Source organism: Hyaena hyaena, unplaced genomic scaffold (genome assembly GCF_003009895.1).
Source record: "Hyaena hyaena isolate Hyena2069 unplaced genomic scaffold, ASM300989v1 scaffold_1250, whole genome shotgun sequence".
Taxonomy (NCBI): Eukaryota; Metazoa; Chordata; class Mammalia; order Carnivora; family Hyaenidae; genus Hyaena; species Hyaena hyaena.
This window is the reverse complement of record NW_024081887.1, coordinates 145513-165136: the sequence shown is the minus strand read 5'-3', so window position 1 is coordinate 165136 and position 19624 is coordinate 145513. Positions and strand designations below refer to the sequence as shown.

At 39.5% G+C, this 19624-nt stretch overlaps 1 protein-coding gene across 1 annotated transcript in view; it reads right to left on the bottom strand.

The window, feature by feature from the left end:
• The window catches only part of LOC120224808 (inactive heparanase-2-like), a 53023-nt gene extending 33902 nt beyond the window's left edge, over positions 1–19121 (bottom strand). Inside the window, exons 1-2 of the mRNA XM_039223065.1 lie at positions 18832–19121; positions 15755–15912 (exon numbers count right to left, since the gene is read on the bottom strand). Of these exons, the coding sequence (XP_039078996.1) occupies positions 15755–15912; positions 18832–19121 (448 nt within the window). The remainder of the gene's footprint in view (positions 1–15754; positions 15913–18831) is intronic.
• Positions 19122–19624: the final 503 nt, after the last annotated feature.

Genomic DNA, 19624 nt, shown 5'->3' with positions numbered 1-19624 from the left:
TCCAATACACATAAATAAGTGTTTTGGCCATCCACTATGGTAACACAGAGTGTTTACTCATCACTGAACTAGATATTATGAGATTCTAAAATGGATTGGGAGCAACCATGTATTGAAAAAAATACAGATTTTCGAATCATCAGCTCTGACTCTGTCAAATTCTAGTTGTAAACTTAGACAAGTTACTAAATCTCCCTGAACTTCAATCTCTCCCTCTTTAAATGATGGTATTTGGAAAATCTGCCTAGTAAGGTTGCTTTGAGGATTTAATGGGATGTAAAATAAAAGTGCCTTGCAGAGGGTAAGTGCTCAAGAACTGCTTATTCTCTTTCTTTCAAAGAAATTAGGGCACTGACACTAAGTAAAAGGTTACCATTTTCATAGAAGGCCTAGAACAGTAAGACCAACAGTAAGACCAAATGAAAAGTGAGAAATACCAAAGGCATAAAAAAAAAAAAAAAGACAGTTGGCATTGCATCAAAAAGGCTTCATTATACTCATGAACTAAAAGAAAACACTTTTAGGAATAAATAAAATGTGATACATCCATATAGTGAGATATTATATAAAAATAAAAACAAATGAGGTACCAATATAGCTACATAAGGATAAACTTTGAAAACATGCTAAGTTAAAGAAATAAGTCCCAAAGAACCATATATTGTACAATTCTGTTCATATGAAATATCCAAAATAGGCAAACCCATAGAGACAGAAGGTATATTAGAGGTTGCCTTGATTAGGGAAGGGGAGAATCTAGGGGAGATAACTAAGCAGTGCAAGGTTTCCTTCTGGAGTGATGAAAATGTTCTTATATTGATTGTAGTGATGGTTGCACAACCCTATGAATATATTAAAAGTCAGTAAAGTATATACTTTAAATGTGAATCATACTGAATGTAAATTATATCTCAATGAAACGGTATTTTAAGAAGGTTAAATGAGACAATGCTCATATAGCATCTTGGAAGAGCTCAGTAAATTGATGATGTCACTGACACTAGTTCCATTAGAAAATACATTTAACCTCCATTTTTTTATGCATGTGATTGATGAGAATCACCTGGACCCTTAATGTCAAAATTACACCACTCTGTAATACAGAACAAACTTAAGAAATCTCAGCAATGGTCTTAATAACCTACACTCTTATAAACATTTACAATAATCAGAAATAACAGTAAATCTGTCTGGTGACACGTATGAAGCTGTCCCCAAGTACTTCAGGTAAAGCTTACTGCCTATTCCTCTGTAATTTATCTATTCATGTTTCTACAGATCACTATCTATTGTATATGTCATTTTTTCCTGCTAAGTGTAAGTTCTATTAGAGCAAGCACTATATCCCATCCACTTTTGTATCCTTTGGAAGAGCATACTGCAATGCTGGTATGTAGTAGATACTTTAAAAAAAAATGTTTACTGAATGAGCATTTAATGAAAATTCAAGGATTTCTTATAATTTCTCATCTATCTAAACCTGTTTCAGCCTCCTTAAAAAAGAGGAGGAAAGGGTTTTGAAAGCTAAGCAACTTAGCAATTACACCCCATATTCCTACCTCACAGATGAAAATGCCTCAACAACTAGTTTTGTCAGACTTGAAGTTCCAAATCTACCATACCATAGTTATTAAAAGTTACTATATTATTTATGGTATTATATATTATACCATAGTTATTAATATTAGTAACTAGTAGCAAAACCTTGCTACTCCAAGTATGCTCCCCAAATTAGCAGCATAGGCAAGACCTAGGAGTTTCTTAAAAATGCAGAATCTTACTTTTAACTAGATCCAGGTGATTTGCATGCATATACAATTTAGGCATCACTACAGTAAAGCTGGCTATGCCTGGGCTCTAGAGTCAGACTGTCTAGATTTGAACTCTACAACAGACTATCTCAGGTACCTTAGGCAAATCACTTCACCTAGAGGTTCCTACTACAGTGTGCACTTTAGAAGAACCTGCAGAGATTTTTTAAAAATCACAATTCCTCAGCCTAACCTCAAGGATTGATTTCACCAGTCTAGGGCCCAATATCTTTTTGAAGCTCTCTTGGTAAATTCTAATGTGCAGCCAGAATTGGGAACCACTGACTAACATCTCTAGGCTTCTATGAAATTGGACAATTAAGAATACCTGCTTCATGGGGTTGTGAAGAAAAAAATCTGATCACCTTTGAAAAGCTTTTAGCCCAGTACTTGGAATGTAAGTAGTCAGTAATTGGTAGTTATTATCATCATACCTGGAAACCTGAAAAATGAATTGTCTTGGAGAAGGAATAAAAAAACAGGCTCAAATGTACTAGTCTGGCCTCACCCTATGGGCAGGTACCTGCCAAACTCATGAAGCACCAAAGAAAGGACACAATCAAAGAATGCATTATCCCCAGGATGAGTTTTTCCAAGCAGCAAACTGTTGATTGAAGCTTCAAGGAAACTACAGTGTGTCAGGTAAGGGATAAACCTTCTCTGCAAGGTGTCAGAAAAGGCCAGCACCTTCACTTGGAATGTACGATGGGGGGGTGGGGGGGGGGAGGAGAGGGCTATTTCAGCAGTTCTGTAACACAGGAAATCCCCCTTACCACACCTTCCTGATTTACACTGATTCTTGATACACACCACATGTGTCCTCAACTCTTTTCCCCTCCCCCCAAGTTTTCAATCATTCTGTTCCACATTTAGGTGATGAAAACTTAAAACCTGTGGTTATACCTTCTACGAGAAATTTCATTTTGAAAGCTTGCTAAATTTCAACTTTATTGCCATGAGGAAACAGAAGAAACAAAAGACCTCAGTCATTTACTAACACAAAAACCCCTAGTGAAGACATTTAATAAGTGTAAGTTTTCTGCTGCAAGTTGTTGAAACTCCTGACCTTTGGACTGGGGTGCCATTCATTTGCTTCTACAAATGGTCTATGGAACAATACCATTTATTTTTGTAACTGTTTTGGGTTACATGTTTACTTTCACCTATGGATTTTAACTTGGCTAAGCCTGGCCTGTAGTTCCTTTTGAATCTAGATCTCACTGGATTTAACCTGAGTCTACTCTTCCAAAGGGATTCATAATGGCCAGGCAAATAATTCCACAATCTGGTTTTTCAACAATTGCAAGGAAATAAGCACCCAGATGAAAACACAATACCTATTAAAGCACTGAAAGACACGTAAAGATTTATCTCAAAGGCAATTACAAAGTTTTTTTTAAAACTGTGCACGGTTTAGTGACTATGAGGACCAAAAAGCTCATGCACTATTTCCAGCTCTCTGCCTACTCACTATGGCCTGCTCATAGTAAATGAAACAGACTCCTCCCCCGTTCCACTGGGTGCACTGTGATACCTAACGAATGTCTACATATAAAAAAGCTTTTAAATTATTTGTTGGAAGTCTCCTCAGAGATACTGGCTTCCCACAGAGTGCTCTCAAAGTCCTCTAGTCCCATTCTTTGGACTGGTTCTAACCTCACCCTGGGTTTGGACACCAGTCTCAAGGGAGTCTAAGATTCTGGTGGCATCTCCAAGAACGGCATTATATGGCTTGTTCAGGGGTTTGTTAATGAAGAACAGTTCAAAAAGATGCAAGAATCCAGGACAAAACTGGCCTCCAGCACACCTTCAAGTAAATATACCCTCTCACAAAAGCCATAGACCCATTCCAGAATTTGCTTCAGAGTGTCTCAACCATTGCAGAATACAAGTACCCACCTGATTCACTGTAGTGGAGTCAAGGGATTATCATTTGCTCTGATACCTCATTTAACAGGATCAGGCTTAAAGGTAGAGGTGCTGCATCCTAATCCCAGCCCTGCCACTTAAAAATCATGTTACTTTAACAACTTCCTCGAGTCTGTTTTCTCATTTATAAAATGGAAATGACAAAATTTAAAATAAACTTACCATACACAGTTCCTCTAAGTATCAGAGATGTTTTTATAACTTTAAAGAACATTACAAATGTAAAACGTAATCATTTTTCTCCTGCAAACAACTTATTAGGGAGCTATTCAAAAATGGCTACCTTCTGCCTATTTTAGTTTGTTTCCAACAAAACATCATGCCAGGTCTTCATAAATCTCACTTCTTTGGCTGACTAATATTCAAATCCACAGAGCAGCTTTAATGAGATGAGTGACATTCAAAGAGAATCAAGAAATCCTCAGCTAGGATTGCTTTCAAATCACACAGTTGATATAACATTTGAACAAAAACTCAAAATATTTTGCATGTCATTTTCCATCTGTATCCAAAACTTTACAAAGCACTTATTTCACTAAAGGAAGCCATACTTTGATGCACAGAATTAGTTTTGCTGTGGCTGTTTTCTTGACATTTACTCAAAGAACATATTATAGCTAAAAGGATTAAAATGGATAAGGGTGCTTAAAAAGACGTTAGGGGAAAATAAATAATTTAAATCAAGTTCCAATATGAAGAAAGAAATATGATACTGCAGCACTGCTTCGTTACAAACTATAGTCAAATAGCAAACAGAAGCTCTTGCAAAAATGTACCAATGAAAGAATTAAAGAGAATCTCGGTTAAGTTACAGCTCATCCACACGTGCATTATGTACTCACTAAAAAAAGAGACCACAGTTACTGACTAAAAGGTCGTCTATAGGGGCACCTGGGTGGCTCAGTTGGTTAAGCGTCCAACCTCAGCTCAGGTCATGATCTCACGGTTCATGGGTTCAAGCTCCACATTGGGCTCTGTGCTGACGGCTCAGAGCCCAAAGCCTGCTCCAGATTCTGTATCTCCCTCTCTCTCTTCCCCTCCCCTGCTCACGCTGTCTCTCTCTCTCTCTCTCTCTCTCTCAGAAGTAAGTAAAACATTTAAAAAATATTTTTTAAAAAAAGGAAAAGGTTATCTATAGAAGCAAGTTATACAAAATGATCCCAATTATATACCTAAAAGTTTATATATATATCTGTAAACATATAAAAAGGTCTGAAAAGATACATGCCAGGCCATTAAAAGTGATTATAACTATAGAGTGGGACTGGAGGTCATTTAATATGTATATCATTGAATTTATATTAGTAAATGTATATTAGATTGGTGATAAAATAAAAGCATATACCTTTAAAAATGAAAATATGAATTAAGAAGTTAAGCATTCACCAGAAATATCCTATAATTTTTTTAAAGCAGAAGCAATGAACATAAGAAAGGTTATTCCCTTCAGTATATTAAGCTACCAAATAAATGGCAGATAATAAGTCAACAAGTATTTGCTACAGAGCTACTATGCAAAAGGCACTCCACTAAATGTTATAGAAACAACAGAAACGATACAATGACCACTCTCACAGTCATCTAAAATCTAAGGGTAGAGCATGGCAAGGGATTGATTTTTGGATAATAAAAGCCTCAGAAAGTCAGGCTTGAAGAATGTTGCACGAGGGAATAAAGTAATCAAATCACTTTGAGCTGAGTCCTGAAGAATTCATGGAGAAGGAGGACAAAATTGAGCAGAGATTTCCAAGGTAGAAGAATTCAAAAATAGGTAGAAAGTGGGCAAACAGATGAGGGACTGGGGGATCCAAGGGTTTGAAATGAAGCAGAGAGAGTAGCAGCTGACTCTCAAGGGCCTTGGAAAGCTGGAGGACAGTGAGAACTTGAGTGAGCAGATAAGAGATGTCTCTGAAGGTTTTTAGCTGGGCAGTGAAAGGATGACAGTGGAGCTTCAGAAAGATTAATCAGGCAGCAGGACAGAGAGAGGACAGAGACAGGGAACTAAAAAAGAAGTGACAGAATGAGGCGGTAAGTGACCAAACCAGATGGAAACAGCCACAAAGGAAATACTTTTCATGTAGCCCCATTCTCAAACTTTCAAATCAGACTCAAGCTAATATAAATCCCAAGGAAAGGCCTTTGAAACTTTCTTGGTAGAAAGAGGAACATGGTGCTGTTACACTATAAAAAGGACAGCGACAATGACCAACTTCAGAGTGAAAATGTCCTGGGTCCAACAACAGCTCTGCCACTTAACAGCAAAGTTACTTAAATCACCCCTGAGACTTTGTGTAGAATTATAAACTTCTTTCTCCCTTGGTTTCTTCATTTTAAGTGACTATAAGTGTTCTCCACTTGAATTTAACAAAATATCAATTCAAAGAGAAAGAGGGAGGGAGGTATAAAGGGTTTTCTTGAAACTTCACCCTCATCAGTTCCCTTACTCTTCACAGGGTTTCACTGAGTTTAGAACTTAAAGCAGAGTATGGTTCCATTTATAAATAAAAACATAAGGTAATTCTAAAACTGCCCAAAAATTTGATTGTAACGTTCCAACAGCTTTTTAAAATATACTTATTTTTCTGCTTTTTATCCTGCCATTTCCCTTACGTCAATAACACTATTTACCCATTTCATTATTTTCGATACATCCATTTCCAAAAATACCTTCTTCCGAGAGAAACTAGTAAGTTCTATTCTACATTAGCTCAGTTGTTGTTCTATTACTTCAATATGTCATAAAGTGTGACAACCATCTCTTTCAATTGTTCATGTGTCTCTACGTGATTATTCTGTTGTTGTTTTACCTAACAAATATTTTGTGTTCTAACCCACAACTCTTTCAATTATCTCATGGGAAGGCCTATGGCACACATATTTTTAATGACTGACAATGTTTAACATAGAGCTTTTGAGTGCCAGATAGATGAATGGATGAATGAATAAAACAATGAATGAGTGAAAGACGGGACCCCTCTCCTACCTAAGCAGGGTAAAAGAGAAGGCAGGGCTGGGTTCTAATAATGGCTCTACCAACTACTCATCTTTATGACCTTGAGCAAGTCACATCTTTTCTGAGTCTCGGGTTCTTCGTACACACACACAAGGCTTCTCATTAGACTGATTTAAGAACTAAATGAGATAACATATGTAATGCATAGTAAGAACACAACAAACAGTAGCTATTACTGGTATTATTATTATATGCCCTTAAGGCCAGATCAAGAGCCCTCCTCCTAAGACACCTGTCCTGACTACTCTAGCTCTCACTTAACCTCTTCTCAACTCCTGTAGCCCTTATAACTTGTCTACATCATTTAACGTTTGAATATACCCTAGCCTGTTCTCGTTGTTATTATTTCTTGTATATCTTATGTGTCTGAAAAGATATTTAAGCCTGCAGGTTATAACTGATGTCACTGAGTCCCTGTTCTACAACTCATTAGCAGGGTGACCTTGGGCAAGTTAAAGTTACTTAACTACTCTGTGCCTCATTTCCCCATCTGTCAAGTGGGAGAAATGGTGCTTTCCTCATGGGGTTAATAAGAGAATTAAATGTGTTAATGCATGTAAATTCCTTAAAATCATACTTGGTACATAATAAGCACTCAATAACATTAAGTAATATTATTAATTTATCATTACCATTATTAAGCTACAGAAAAATATCCACTCTTATTTCAGAGTATGCCACAACTCTGAGCAATTTACCTTTTTTCAACTTTCCAATCTCACCTTGCTTCCTTCAAGGTATTTTTGCCTTTCCAGGGCAAGTGAAGATAAGGTAGTGGTTTAATCCCCAACAATACAAACATCCTCAATACAAACATATAGATAATAGATATATACTCCGTCTTTTCTATACGCAGCTTACATTTTTTATTCTTTATTCATACAAAAAGCAAAACACATGCATTAAGGTTTGCAAAAAATATAAATACTTCGTTTGACTTAAAGTGTCTGTCCCATGCAGGGGGTTGATAGTTATGTCTACATATATTTTTATGTGTGTCAATGCCAAGTGTATTTTGATTGTAAATTCTTAAAGACAAAAATGATGTCCGCTTAAGTCAATCAAACATCAATTCTGGGGCACTTCGACTAAACTAGATTGAGTATTCAGAGAAGAATTTCAGAAAAATTCAGAAAATGAGGAGAGATGAATGAGGACTGGCTTAACAGAAGTTTTAATAGGAGAAAAGACAGGCAGAGCTTTGAAGGACAAGTAAATTTTCAATTCAAGAGGGAAGAGGAATGTTCAAGGTGAAAGATATATAAGCAAAGTGGAGGGACTAAGCAAAGATTAATCTGACTGAAGGAAAGATATAATACTAAGGCTACTCTGAAACTCTACAAATATATAAGACCAGAGCACTTTGAGACTGCAGTTCATGCTTTATTCCTCTTGGTAGTCCCAATATCTAGCACTGAGCTTGGCATACAGTTGATTTTATTTAAAAGGATTAAATTAAGCAAAATTACACTGTTTTTCACTACACTAAATTGAAGAAAATGGACAGAACTGAACCTCACTCAATCAAATCATGAAACCAAACGACAGTAGAGTTCAACAAGGTACCCATACCTTGTTACACTGGCCACTAATCAGAAATATGTGTTTACCCTGACTACATCACTATCCACAGACAAGTGCAAGAAATAAAACACACCCAATTCTCTCATGCTAATATATTCTCTCTCTCTCTCTCTCTCTCTCTCTCTCTCTCTCTCTCTCTCTCACACACACACACACTCTCACACACACACACACCCTTCAGTATTTCCAATCCACTGCCTCATAGACTGAGATAGCTGAAAACTTGATTAAGGCACTAGGAAGCACCGAAGTTAATCTATTTTGATGAAGGAATCACAGAAGAGGCTCCTGACTCTAGGAGCCCAGACTGTGTTACTAGCAGCCTGATCAGGCCCAGGGATTCATGAAAGTAATTTCTTTTCTTCTATGAAGTACTCATCCCATCAGGAGAGCTTGGGAGAACAGGAGAGAGAATTTAAACTCATTTGGCAAGAGAATGATACTTGGTATTGGCAACAGTAGCAGAATTGTGTTGTACAGGAACATACAACTGTCTGTGCATTACCTTTTGTCCCAATGACCAAGTGATAAATTATACAAATGTGGTTGCGACTATAAGGTTTATTTACTGAACTTTCTGATTCACTGAAATTAATTAAGCCACCTTTACTCATAACAGACCCCAGGGTTTCCTGATCTCTACCACTTCCAGCACTCTACAGGTGGCCATAATATTAAACTGTGACTAAATGAGAGGATGACTATATCTTTGTGAGATACCATATTCAAATTCACAGTGAGCTTCAGCTAGCACTCAGGACTTGGGTACCAAGTTTTAAACATTACAGAAAATGCATCCATTTTGTTTCCAAAAGGCAGAATAAGACATATATAAAACTTCAGGTAATTTCTGACACCCTTTAATAAAATATTAAATTGAATCAAATCCTTCTAAAGTCACTGGCAGACAAGTCATGAAATACCAAATGATGAAGCTGGAAGTTTTTCTTTAGCCTAAAAATCTCGAGCAACTGCTTTTGGCTGCTGCTGCTAAAGTGACAAGAGGTCAGTAGTGTGTAATTTGACATTAATGCCTCGGTCTCATTCATTTTCTCAGCCTTAGTGTCAAACAGGAACTAGATGCTTGCTCAATGAGTAAATTCATGAATGAATGAATACTATAAAATATTAACCTGTTATTATTCCATTAGAAGTGTAATGTAAAACTTATCAGGCAAGTTCCAAAACTTTATTTTTCTTTTATATACCCTATAATGTAAGAACCAAATTATTAAATTTAAATTTTAAATTGTTAAATTTTAAATTCAATCATGCTTCCTAACTCAAACCTCACCAAGTACAGTTACAAAACACTTCAGCTAGAGTATGTGAACATGTGTAGTAATTTTCAAAAGAGGGCAAGGGTCACTGCCCATGTTGAAAACATGTCCTTGCCCTCTCCAATCAAATAATAGAACTTATAACAGCCTCTATTTTTGTATAGGTACAATAACATTATGCTATGCCTAAAGCTCAAGACTCTCATAATCTAATCTAGATTGACCTAACCAACATTTTCCCTCAAACATATACTTCCTTCCATATACTTCTTCTTCAATTACATATTTTGGAGCTCGCAAAAATATATTAGAACTTCTTAAAACTCAATTTAAACATAATCCTAACAATATGAGCTTTTCTTAGAATAATTTCTAAAATTCACTTTTTTATATGTTTTAATTACAAACATTTCTGAATTAACAAAAATATGTGCAAGTAGGCTTCTATACAAAAATAACATAGTTGTAGCAACATGAACTAAGATAATTCCTAACATGTACCTTCTATGCAGCCAGGATGGTCTCCTTACTATGCAAATACTTACTTAGACTTTGCCTCATGCTCTTTCCCTTGAGCTAAATGTCCTCTCTTCTTAACTCTACCTGTCTAAAGTCCACCTATCTTTCACAAGGCCCAACATAACTCCTACATAATCTGGCCTATATTCATCTCTACTTTTCCTATTACACTTGGCAAATTATAATGTTTCACTTAGCACTTCTTTCCATATTGTCTCTGAGTTACTCTTAAGTTTTATCCGTATAAATGTTATCTCACTAATTAAGTTATTAGTTCATTGACAGGAGGGGCAGTGTCTTTTGAAGGGTACAGGTCAGTTATTTTGTAGAATGTCTTTCAGTTTGTTTTGGCTAGTGTTTTCTCATAATTACAGAGAATTAGGAATTCTTGCAAAGAATATCACAAAGCTGAGTCCCTTCTCATCACATCTTATCAGGAAATACATGATTATCAACATGATTTATCTGTTTATATTAAGCTTGATCACTTTGTTGAAACGATGTCTGTCCATTTCTCAACTGTAAAGTTAGTTTTTTCCCCTTTACAGACTCTCTTCTTTAGAAGCAAATCATTAAATCCAACAGACACTTACAGGGACAAAAGTTAAGTTCTATCTCCTAGACAAAGACAAAGAAGTATCAAAGATTTTGTGGACATAAACTAAAACCACCGCAACAATTCATTAATAAATATTATGGGAGAGATGCTTTGAATCTATGCAAATATCCAGTTTTACATTAAGCTCTCACCGACTTATTTTAACACTGGTTAGTAGACCTTGCTTACAGGTCTGATTTTAACACTGATTAGTAGACCTTGCTTACAGCAAGAACACTGCTGTGTTCTAATGGTGATTTGGGACACTATGTTAATATTCTGCCATTCTTTGTCTAGCATGAAACTAAACAGAGTAGGTAATCAATATTAACTGAATTTCAAGAAACCTTTATGTAAAATAAAATTATATGGCAAAAGGTAGGGAAGTTCAAGGCAAATATGTATTTTGGCAGTTGTGCTATTCTTATGTCTTACGTCTTGATTGATGAAAAGGAAATTGAAAGAAAAAGAATTAACTACCTCACCTCTAAAACTGGGAAAACTTCCGGGAGAAAGTCGAACAATGATAATAGTCATGTAGTGCCTGAGAGTTTATAAAGTGCACTCATATTCATCATTTAGAATTTGAAAAGCTCTCTGAAGAGAAAATCAAGGTGAGGGAGATAAAAAAAACTTTCTAAGTTTGTGAAAAAGAACTATTAAATCATGAATTGGAAAATTAGGCATAAAACGAAGTTAAGGCTAACAAGGAAAAGCAAAAGTAAAGGCAAAGAAGAAACAGATACAATAGAAAAATAGTGCAAATCTTTAAACCAGGTGGTAAAGTTGATTTAATGCATAGCATGAAACCAAGATGACTTAGACTACTTAAGAGTATATGGTTAAAATAATGAAGAATGTCATTAAAATAAGCATTAAGAATAGACTTACAAGACTATGCACTGAAACTAAAAAAGGAATAGAATCTTCACATACAAAATCACTCATTTCTTCATTAGTCACCTCCATTTTCCCAGGCCTTTAACAATGTTCTTAACCCAATATATATCCAAAATTATTTGCTGAAGCTCTATATAATACTAGACATTTCAGAATATACAATAATTAGATATGGTCCCTTCCTATAAAGAATTTGCATTCTAACTGAAAAGGTAAAACATTTAACAGAGAGGAAAAGTTTTCATATACCTGTGAAGAGTTAAAGAGCAAAACAAGGCCAAAGAAGCTGAAAAGAACAATATAAAGAGTAAAAGCTACAATGGACTACAGAAAGAAGAGATCACTATGCATGCTCAGGAAAGGCCTTATGAATATAAGGGGCATTTGCAATGGGCCTTCAGGAATTGGGTAGGGGGTGAGATTTGAATAGAGCCAAGAGAAAGGCAATCAAAACAGAGATATCTGGCTGAGCAAAGGTATAGGATTGAAATAATGAAGGTGCTCTAAGGAAACAATGAAAATCAAGAGGGACAGTAATAAAAAATACGAAAACACATAATGCAAAATGTAAGCTTAACTTAAAATGTGAAAAGCTTTGAATGTCAAGTTGAGGAGTTTGAAAATTTTCTGAAAGCAATCCAAAAATAATCAGAATTTCTGAGCAGAAGAGTGATATAATATGTATGATATTTTAGATATTAAGCTGACTTTTAATGGCATAATAAATGGTGTATACAAAAGGTAAGGCAAAAGGCAAGATTCCAAGGTATAAAAAACAATCCTATTTTATTTCTTACATCATCACCATGTTTGTATGGAATTCAAGCTGCCTAAGCATAGAGTAGATAACTGTATTAAAAGAGTAACCAAAGACTCTCCCAAAGTGATACATAAACAATGGTTTCAGAAAATTAGAGAAAATGCAGTGGCATTAAAGTGCTTAAAAACTATTTGGAAAATAGAAGCCACATGACTTGTTAATTGCTCTATTAATTCAGGGGGAAACAATAACAAATCACATCAAGGTGGCTATATGAATACATTAACTATAAAAGTATATTTTACCCAAGTACTATTGGTTAATTTTACTCTTAGCATATAACAAAACTAAAGATCTTCTCTCATTACCACAAAAAAGGTAAGCCACCCTATGTTCTCCACCTCGATCCCTTAAAGACAATTCTCCCTACATTCACTTAATCCTTTTTACCAATTCCCCAATTCTATCTCCTTTCTTATGTATAAACTTCTGTCTCATCAAATCTTATTCACTTGTTAATCCCACCTTAAAATATTAAATGCTATAAATATTCCAAAATTGCCTTCATAAAAGTTAAGAGCCTTAGCCTTTATATAGTGCTTTGTAACCGACAAAATATTTTACACATATGACGTCTTAAAAGCCTGACAGAAGCAATGCACAGCAGGTATTATCATCATCCATATGCTATAGAGAAGCAGCAAGCCCAGGGCCACACAATCAAAAGTGATAGAGTGAAGCCTGCAATACAGGCTTTCTAAATACAAATTCCATATTCTCTTAACTATAACATTCAGTTTCATAATATGCCAGTAGGGTTATCTTATTACTCAAAATGTATGTCATTACTCTGTATTATGTCAATACATTTTTTTAAATAAGGTGCTTATGCCCAAGTGCCTATTAAAGGGCCGTTTACTTAGATCTAATTATTTTTAAGATGTTCATGATGAGATAATTATTACTGGATAAAGTGACAACTGAAGTATAATGTTTGCAAAATTGCTAAGACTATACCAAAAACATTTTTGCCTTAAATTCTGTAGTGCAACATGCAACAACAAGGACAATATGGGTGATTTAAGGATTTCTGAGCATCAAAAGGCAGAAATAGGGCATTCTTACTCTCTTTAACTCTGCTAAGGCCTCAAATACTGATATAGTTCAGAGCATCTTATTACTGGGGAGACATAAATCAAAAGGAGTTCAGCTAGGAGCAGTAAAATAGATTAATGTCTGGAAGTACTGATTTTAAAGAAAGTTTTAAAGGAATTAAATCCAAGTAGTCTAGATAAAAAACAGCTATGAGGAAACCTTTTTTTTTTTTTGAAGTTGACACAGCAAAGACAGAAATTATTTTGAGGTCTAAAAAATGCAAAATCATCATCATCATCATAAATATTTAGAGAATAATGTACTTATAAAAGGAAAATCCAGGATAAATATGCTGTCAAAAACCTATGGGATAGAACTCTCTCCTGTAAATGTGATAAAAACTACATTCCTAGAGATATTTAATACCAGGTTGGACAAAACAAGAGAAGGATTCCATATGGAATGATCCTGTACTGGGCCCTGAAGTGATGGGAATATTGAAGATGACCTCTTAGATCTTCTCCGTTTCTGATTTTTTTCTAAATGCTATGAAGTTTTATGGGGCACGGACTTCTGCCAATTTCCTTTCTCCCCATGATGCCCACTTTCTCCTTTCACAAAGGGAAACAAATTGTATCCTTCATTTTAAGCAGATCTCATGTTCTCAATGAATTGGTAATATAATCCTAGTACATGTTTGGGAGAAAAGGACCAATTCCTTTAACTTATAGTGGTCCTTTTTACCTCAGTGGTTCTTGGAGCTCATACATTTTTTCACAAACCAAAGAAGTAGTTCACATGGATTCAAAGAAGAGCTGTTTCATCAGGAAAAACAGTAATATTCTCCCCTCATGTCTGAGCACAGAGCTGACAGTGACCCTGGGAGCTATAAGGCCCTGGGTCAAATTACCATCAGAGCTGCTGTTCAGGATTATCTTTTACCTTTCAGCATTTTATGCTAAGTGACAGCAAAATCTATTACGATCCAAATTTTTATGGTAATGACATTTACCTTTGAAAAGATGTCACTTTAAACTCCTATATACTTTGGCAAATGTTATAAGACTAAGTCCTATTCGTGCTTTAAACTCAAGAAGACTCAGCCTTGCTCTCTTTCTCCATTCTGGCACTTAAGAAAAAAAACGTTTCTCAGCCACTCTTCAAATAGATCTCTCCAGAATTCCCATTCAGTGAAACCCCAGAATATACAACGACATTTCCTAGTTTTGCTGATTTATGAGGACAAGATGTAACAAAATCCAGGAAGCTCTAAGAACCTGTCCTTGAGCCCTTTAAAAATAAAACTGGAGCTCACTTAGGAGAAGAGAGCAGGGCAGAGATAACCCTCCAAGAATGGACACCAATACCTCTTTTATACAATCTAAACAGCCTCAGTAGCTGAGGATCCACCAATTCCTATCTTGACTATTTGAAAGACTTATGTCTCCCTCCCCACAAAGAAAGTTCATATATATTAACACTATATCCTCTAGACAAAACTTTAAAATGTCATTTTCATTTCTTCCTAGTAAAAATGAAACTGTTCAAACCTAAAAAAATTGGCCTCTCACACTGTAATATTAGATTTGGAGTTTCAAAGCCCTTCCAACACTTAACTATTTGGTCCTGGCAAGAAAGAAGGCTGGCATTTATAATCTCCTTTTAAAACAGAAAAAAGAATGTGACATTAGGCAGTCTGAAGGAGAACCCACTGTGGAGATTTTCAAATCTTCTCTAACAAAGGTCCAATCTAAAAGATATTGTCCAGAAAACTTTAGAGTGGGTTTCAAAAGAGGCTGAATCACCCATATCCTCATCTCAAGAAAGCAAGAAATAAGAGAAAAAAAAAACCGCACACACACACAACAAAGGCACTTTTCTAGAGTTTTAGTAATGAAACGTGACCCTAACCCTTTAGTAGCCTATGAACCTGTCTGAATTTTCTCAAGAAACCCACTTATCTCCCCACAGGTCTAGCCTGCTAATTGTTCCGGCTACCAGTTCTCGGCCTTGGAGCGCAGCCGCCCAGCGAAAGGCCCGGCAGCCTGGACCAGGACAACCTGGTGACCCCCTCTGCGTAATCACGTCAGAAGTCCCAAACTCCGGTGTCCCCTAGCCTGCAGCTACCAGCTTTTCAGAGGAGCTTCTACCAGGCTCTTCTCCAAGTCTTCTGCCCACCCGCCCTCCCCCCACCACACACAGCGAGAGTTCACTCATATTCCTCAAACTTCCCCCATCCTGCTAGACTTGAAGCAAGTTTCTCACCATCCTCATAGTTTTTGAGATAGTAATCCGGGCCGGGGCCCCCGCGACTTTTCGCCGGGTTTCTCAGGTTCTGGAACTGCAGGAAGTCGGTCCTTTTGCCCCCGAAGCGCAGAAAGGCGGGCGAAAGTCCCCGAGCCAGGGTCACCAGACGCTTGGAGCTGTAGGGGTAGAGAAAGAGAGAGGAAAGGATCCGGGGCGGGGGGAGGCGACCGGGCGCGGGGCACCGACCATGGCTCTCTCCCCACTCTCCGTGAGCAACCCGGCGAAGGCTACGGGCCGTGTCCGCCCCCAGCCCGCCATCCGCGCCGGCCCCGGCGTCTCGCGTGCGCCTGGCTCCCGGGGCTACGCCTCCTGCGCCCAGCGGGCCGCGCGGCCCCCTCCCGCAGACAACCCGACGCCGCTCGCCAAAGGTACTTCTTCCCAAACGTTAGTCTGCTTGTTAACACAGTGCGTGTGGGGGGCCGGGGGTAAGCACTTCTGCTGAGACGGGGCTTAGGCGCAGTCGCCCAGCTTCTGCCACTGCCGGGAAAGCGCTCCTGGCGGAGACGCGCAGCGCGCGGACTGCCGAGCTCCGACTTTTGCCAAACTTACTGGCTGGAAGCCGGAATCTGCGTCCCCTGCCCCAGGGGCACTGCAACCTCTGTGAAGAAGGTGAAACTTGCCTCCTTTCTTTCAGACCAGATTCCTGAGTTCAGGTTGGTTCTTTTTTAATGCTAAAGTTGAGCTTCCTTTAATACTATCTTCTAACAACCAGCTCACTAACACTGGGCGAGAGATTTCCGGAGTAAATCCTTGCTTTTCTGAGAACTTTCCCCATCCCTGCTTTGTACGGTAAAAGCAATGTCTCTTTGGCCCCTTAAATTCAGCCTGATCTCAGGAGGGGTAACATCCTCCTCTCCACTCTCCGACTTCAACTCCATCTTTTCCTTCCTACGTGGGCCCCTTTGGAAGTTAGCTCTAGGAAAATGAAGTTTGCAGAAATGTGGACCTGCTCGTCTGAGGCCACTCGAGGAGCATCGGAACACCAGCATTTACGTCTATTTAAGTTCAGGATTTCCATAAGTAGTTTTAAAAGCCAAACGCTACTTCAGGAAGGGGTGAAGAAGGAGCGGAGCAAGTGCTCTTAGCCCCAAAGAATTTGAATCCGGATCTGTTAAGTTACTTTTAACGCTTTACTGGCTCAGGTTCTGAAAATCCAAATCCAAATGGAGAAATTACAGAAAGTCATAAAGGAGGTAGGTGGGTATGAGAGAAAAAAGCTGGGGACTCCAATTTCGGGGAGTTCCTGACAAAAGCCGCGCGTGGCCGCCCCGAGAAGTCCGGTGGCCGGGGACGTCGTTTGGCGAGGACTCCAGGACTGCGTTCTGGGACGGGCGCCGGCAGGGCGTCACGCGGGCCCACGGCGCGGGCAGAGGAGACCTCCGCGCGAGTGCAGCCCCGCGGAAAAGGCATTTCCAACAACCGTCCGACCGGAAGCCTATACAGCTAATGCAAATGCGCCCTGCTACGGCTTCTTCCCCGAAAAGCTTCCTTCCAAAATCCTTTAAGCAGCAAGCATTTAACAAGATGGTTTAAAAAGAAAGGAAGGTAGGAGAAAGAAGCCTGAGGGCGTCCGCGCAACAGGAGTAGTGCAGTGCAGGTGGGGCGTGTGTTTAGCGAACCCCCGTCACCCCCACCAACAGACGAGCTTAGAGACGCGCTCCGCTGCACGGCAGAACTCCGAGGGGGAAGCCGGGCGGCGCAGAGCTCTTCCCGCCTTCCCAGCGGAGGCACGGGCAGCAACCGAAACAGCCGCAGCGACAGCAACACCAGCCGCTCGGTTCTCCCGCAACGCTCGCTCCACGTGGAAGGAGCGCTCCGCGTGGCGCCTCCCGCTACCTGCCGCGTCCGCTGACCCGGCCGAGGCCCCGGCCGTCCCGCACAGCCGAAGAGCGGGAGCGCGCCAGCAGCAAAGCGGATTTCGCAAGGAGTGAAAGATACTCACGAAAGACGCGGGGCGGACGCGGCCTCCCGGCAGAAGAGTGGGACTGGGAGAGCGCTCAGGGCTCTTTGGGGAAGCCCACAGCTGAGGCTCCAATTCGGAGGGAATTTTTAAAAACTCAACACTTGGATTCGACATTGCAGACGATTTATTTATTTTATTTTTTGCACTGGAACTGTCCCTGAAGGGAAGGGATCATAGTTGCCTAACTGCTACACAGTAACAACCCAGGGAGAGAGTGAGCCCAATTAGATTCCAAGCCCTTGAGTAAGGGGGGAGTCCATGGTACAAACCACGCGGTTCAGTAATCCGCTGGTGCCAGGTTCAAACCTCCGGAACATCCCCGGAGTATTTCTAGGACCCCTTCCGCTCTTCTTATATACCCCATGACTGGAGCGAGAATTTTTTTCCTTTGAAGAAAAACTAAACTATGCAGTTACCGCAGGAGATTTAAGTAGGAGGGACTGGGGGGCCATTCGGTCTATAAAAAAGCCTCTTACAAAGTCCTGATGTCTGCAGAGGACAGCAGAGTATATAAAAGAAAACTTCAAAAATCCGATCTAACTTGCCCACCGTTCAAACCTCTGCCTAAACTCGTTTTCTGTCTGGGAGTGGGAGAGAACGGACAAATCAATCTCTTCGTGGAAAATTCCACTTTTGTGCGATCCCCCGCTTCAACACTCACGGGCACACACTCTCACACACACACACATCTATTCCTCTCGGGTCTTTGTTGCTCGAGACCTTTTCTTCGCTTTTGTAACTGCCCTGAACCTCTTGTTTCTTTTTCAGAAGGAGAAGGGGAGGCTAATTGTGGATATATGTAAGCACAACATTTTTTCAGTCATAACTGATAAGTTTCTGAAATGCCTTCTGCATTGCAAACATGTGCATCTTAATAGAAAACACTGCTTTTCTCAATCACCAGTTAAAGCCTCACAGCAAATATTCCAGGAGAAGGAAAACCTCTTGTCTTCTTTGTGAGATGCGCTTGGCTTATTTTCTTCTTCTTCTTTCCCCTTTGGAATGGGGGATAGGAAGAGGGAGGAGGGTGTTACTTAAAAAAAATAATGATCCATGGAAGCCCCTGCCTTACCTTAAGAAATCGAGCCAGCCATCATGAATGATGGACGGATCCAGCTGCAGAGAGAGGAAGTTCTCATTGACTGTCCTGACTGGGTTCTTGGTGCTCACATCAAGTAGAATCAGGGTCTTTTCCTTCAAACCTGGAGCTCTGTCTACAGGCAAGGGTCTCCTGTCTCCAGCTTGGGAGGAAAGGGAGAAATGGAGCAATAGAGCCAAGAAGAGAGCCACCGGGGCTAGGCACGAGGGGGGGCGGGAGTTGCTAGAGGGCATGGCTTCAGGGAAGGCACAGAGCACCCTCATTAAATCCCTCTGATTTAAACCTCTCTTCCTACAAGGTCTCACTGGTGACTAATTGTCCTTATCTAAAGTGTGTGTCTGTCGGCCTCCCCCCCCTTTTTTTTTCCTTTCCTTTTTTCCCCCCTCTCTCGCTCTCTTTCTCTCTCTCTCCCCCTTTTTTTTTTTCAGTGTTTTGGTGCTGGTGGAGCGAACTCACGCCCCTAGCCAGCCTTCTCAGCAACTCGTGCCAAGAGTACTCGTTCACCAGCACCGCCCCTTTAAGAGATTTCAACTGCAGACATTTTTTAACTTTTTAAAGGTAAGGGGGGGGGGGAGGCGGGAAGTAGGAGGAAGGGGTGGCGTTGTACCCTCCTGATTTAACCCTCTAGAGTCAGGAAGCGGAGAGGTGGATCAAAACTGTGTGGTAGTAACGTTTTGGGTACGGGGCGGGACGTCTTGTTTTTACTTCCCTCTCAAGGAGGCTCTGGGGAGGGCGGTTCTAGCTTCCATCCCGACAGGAAAGCCCC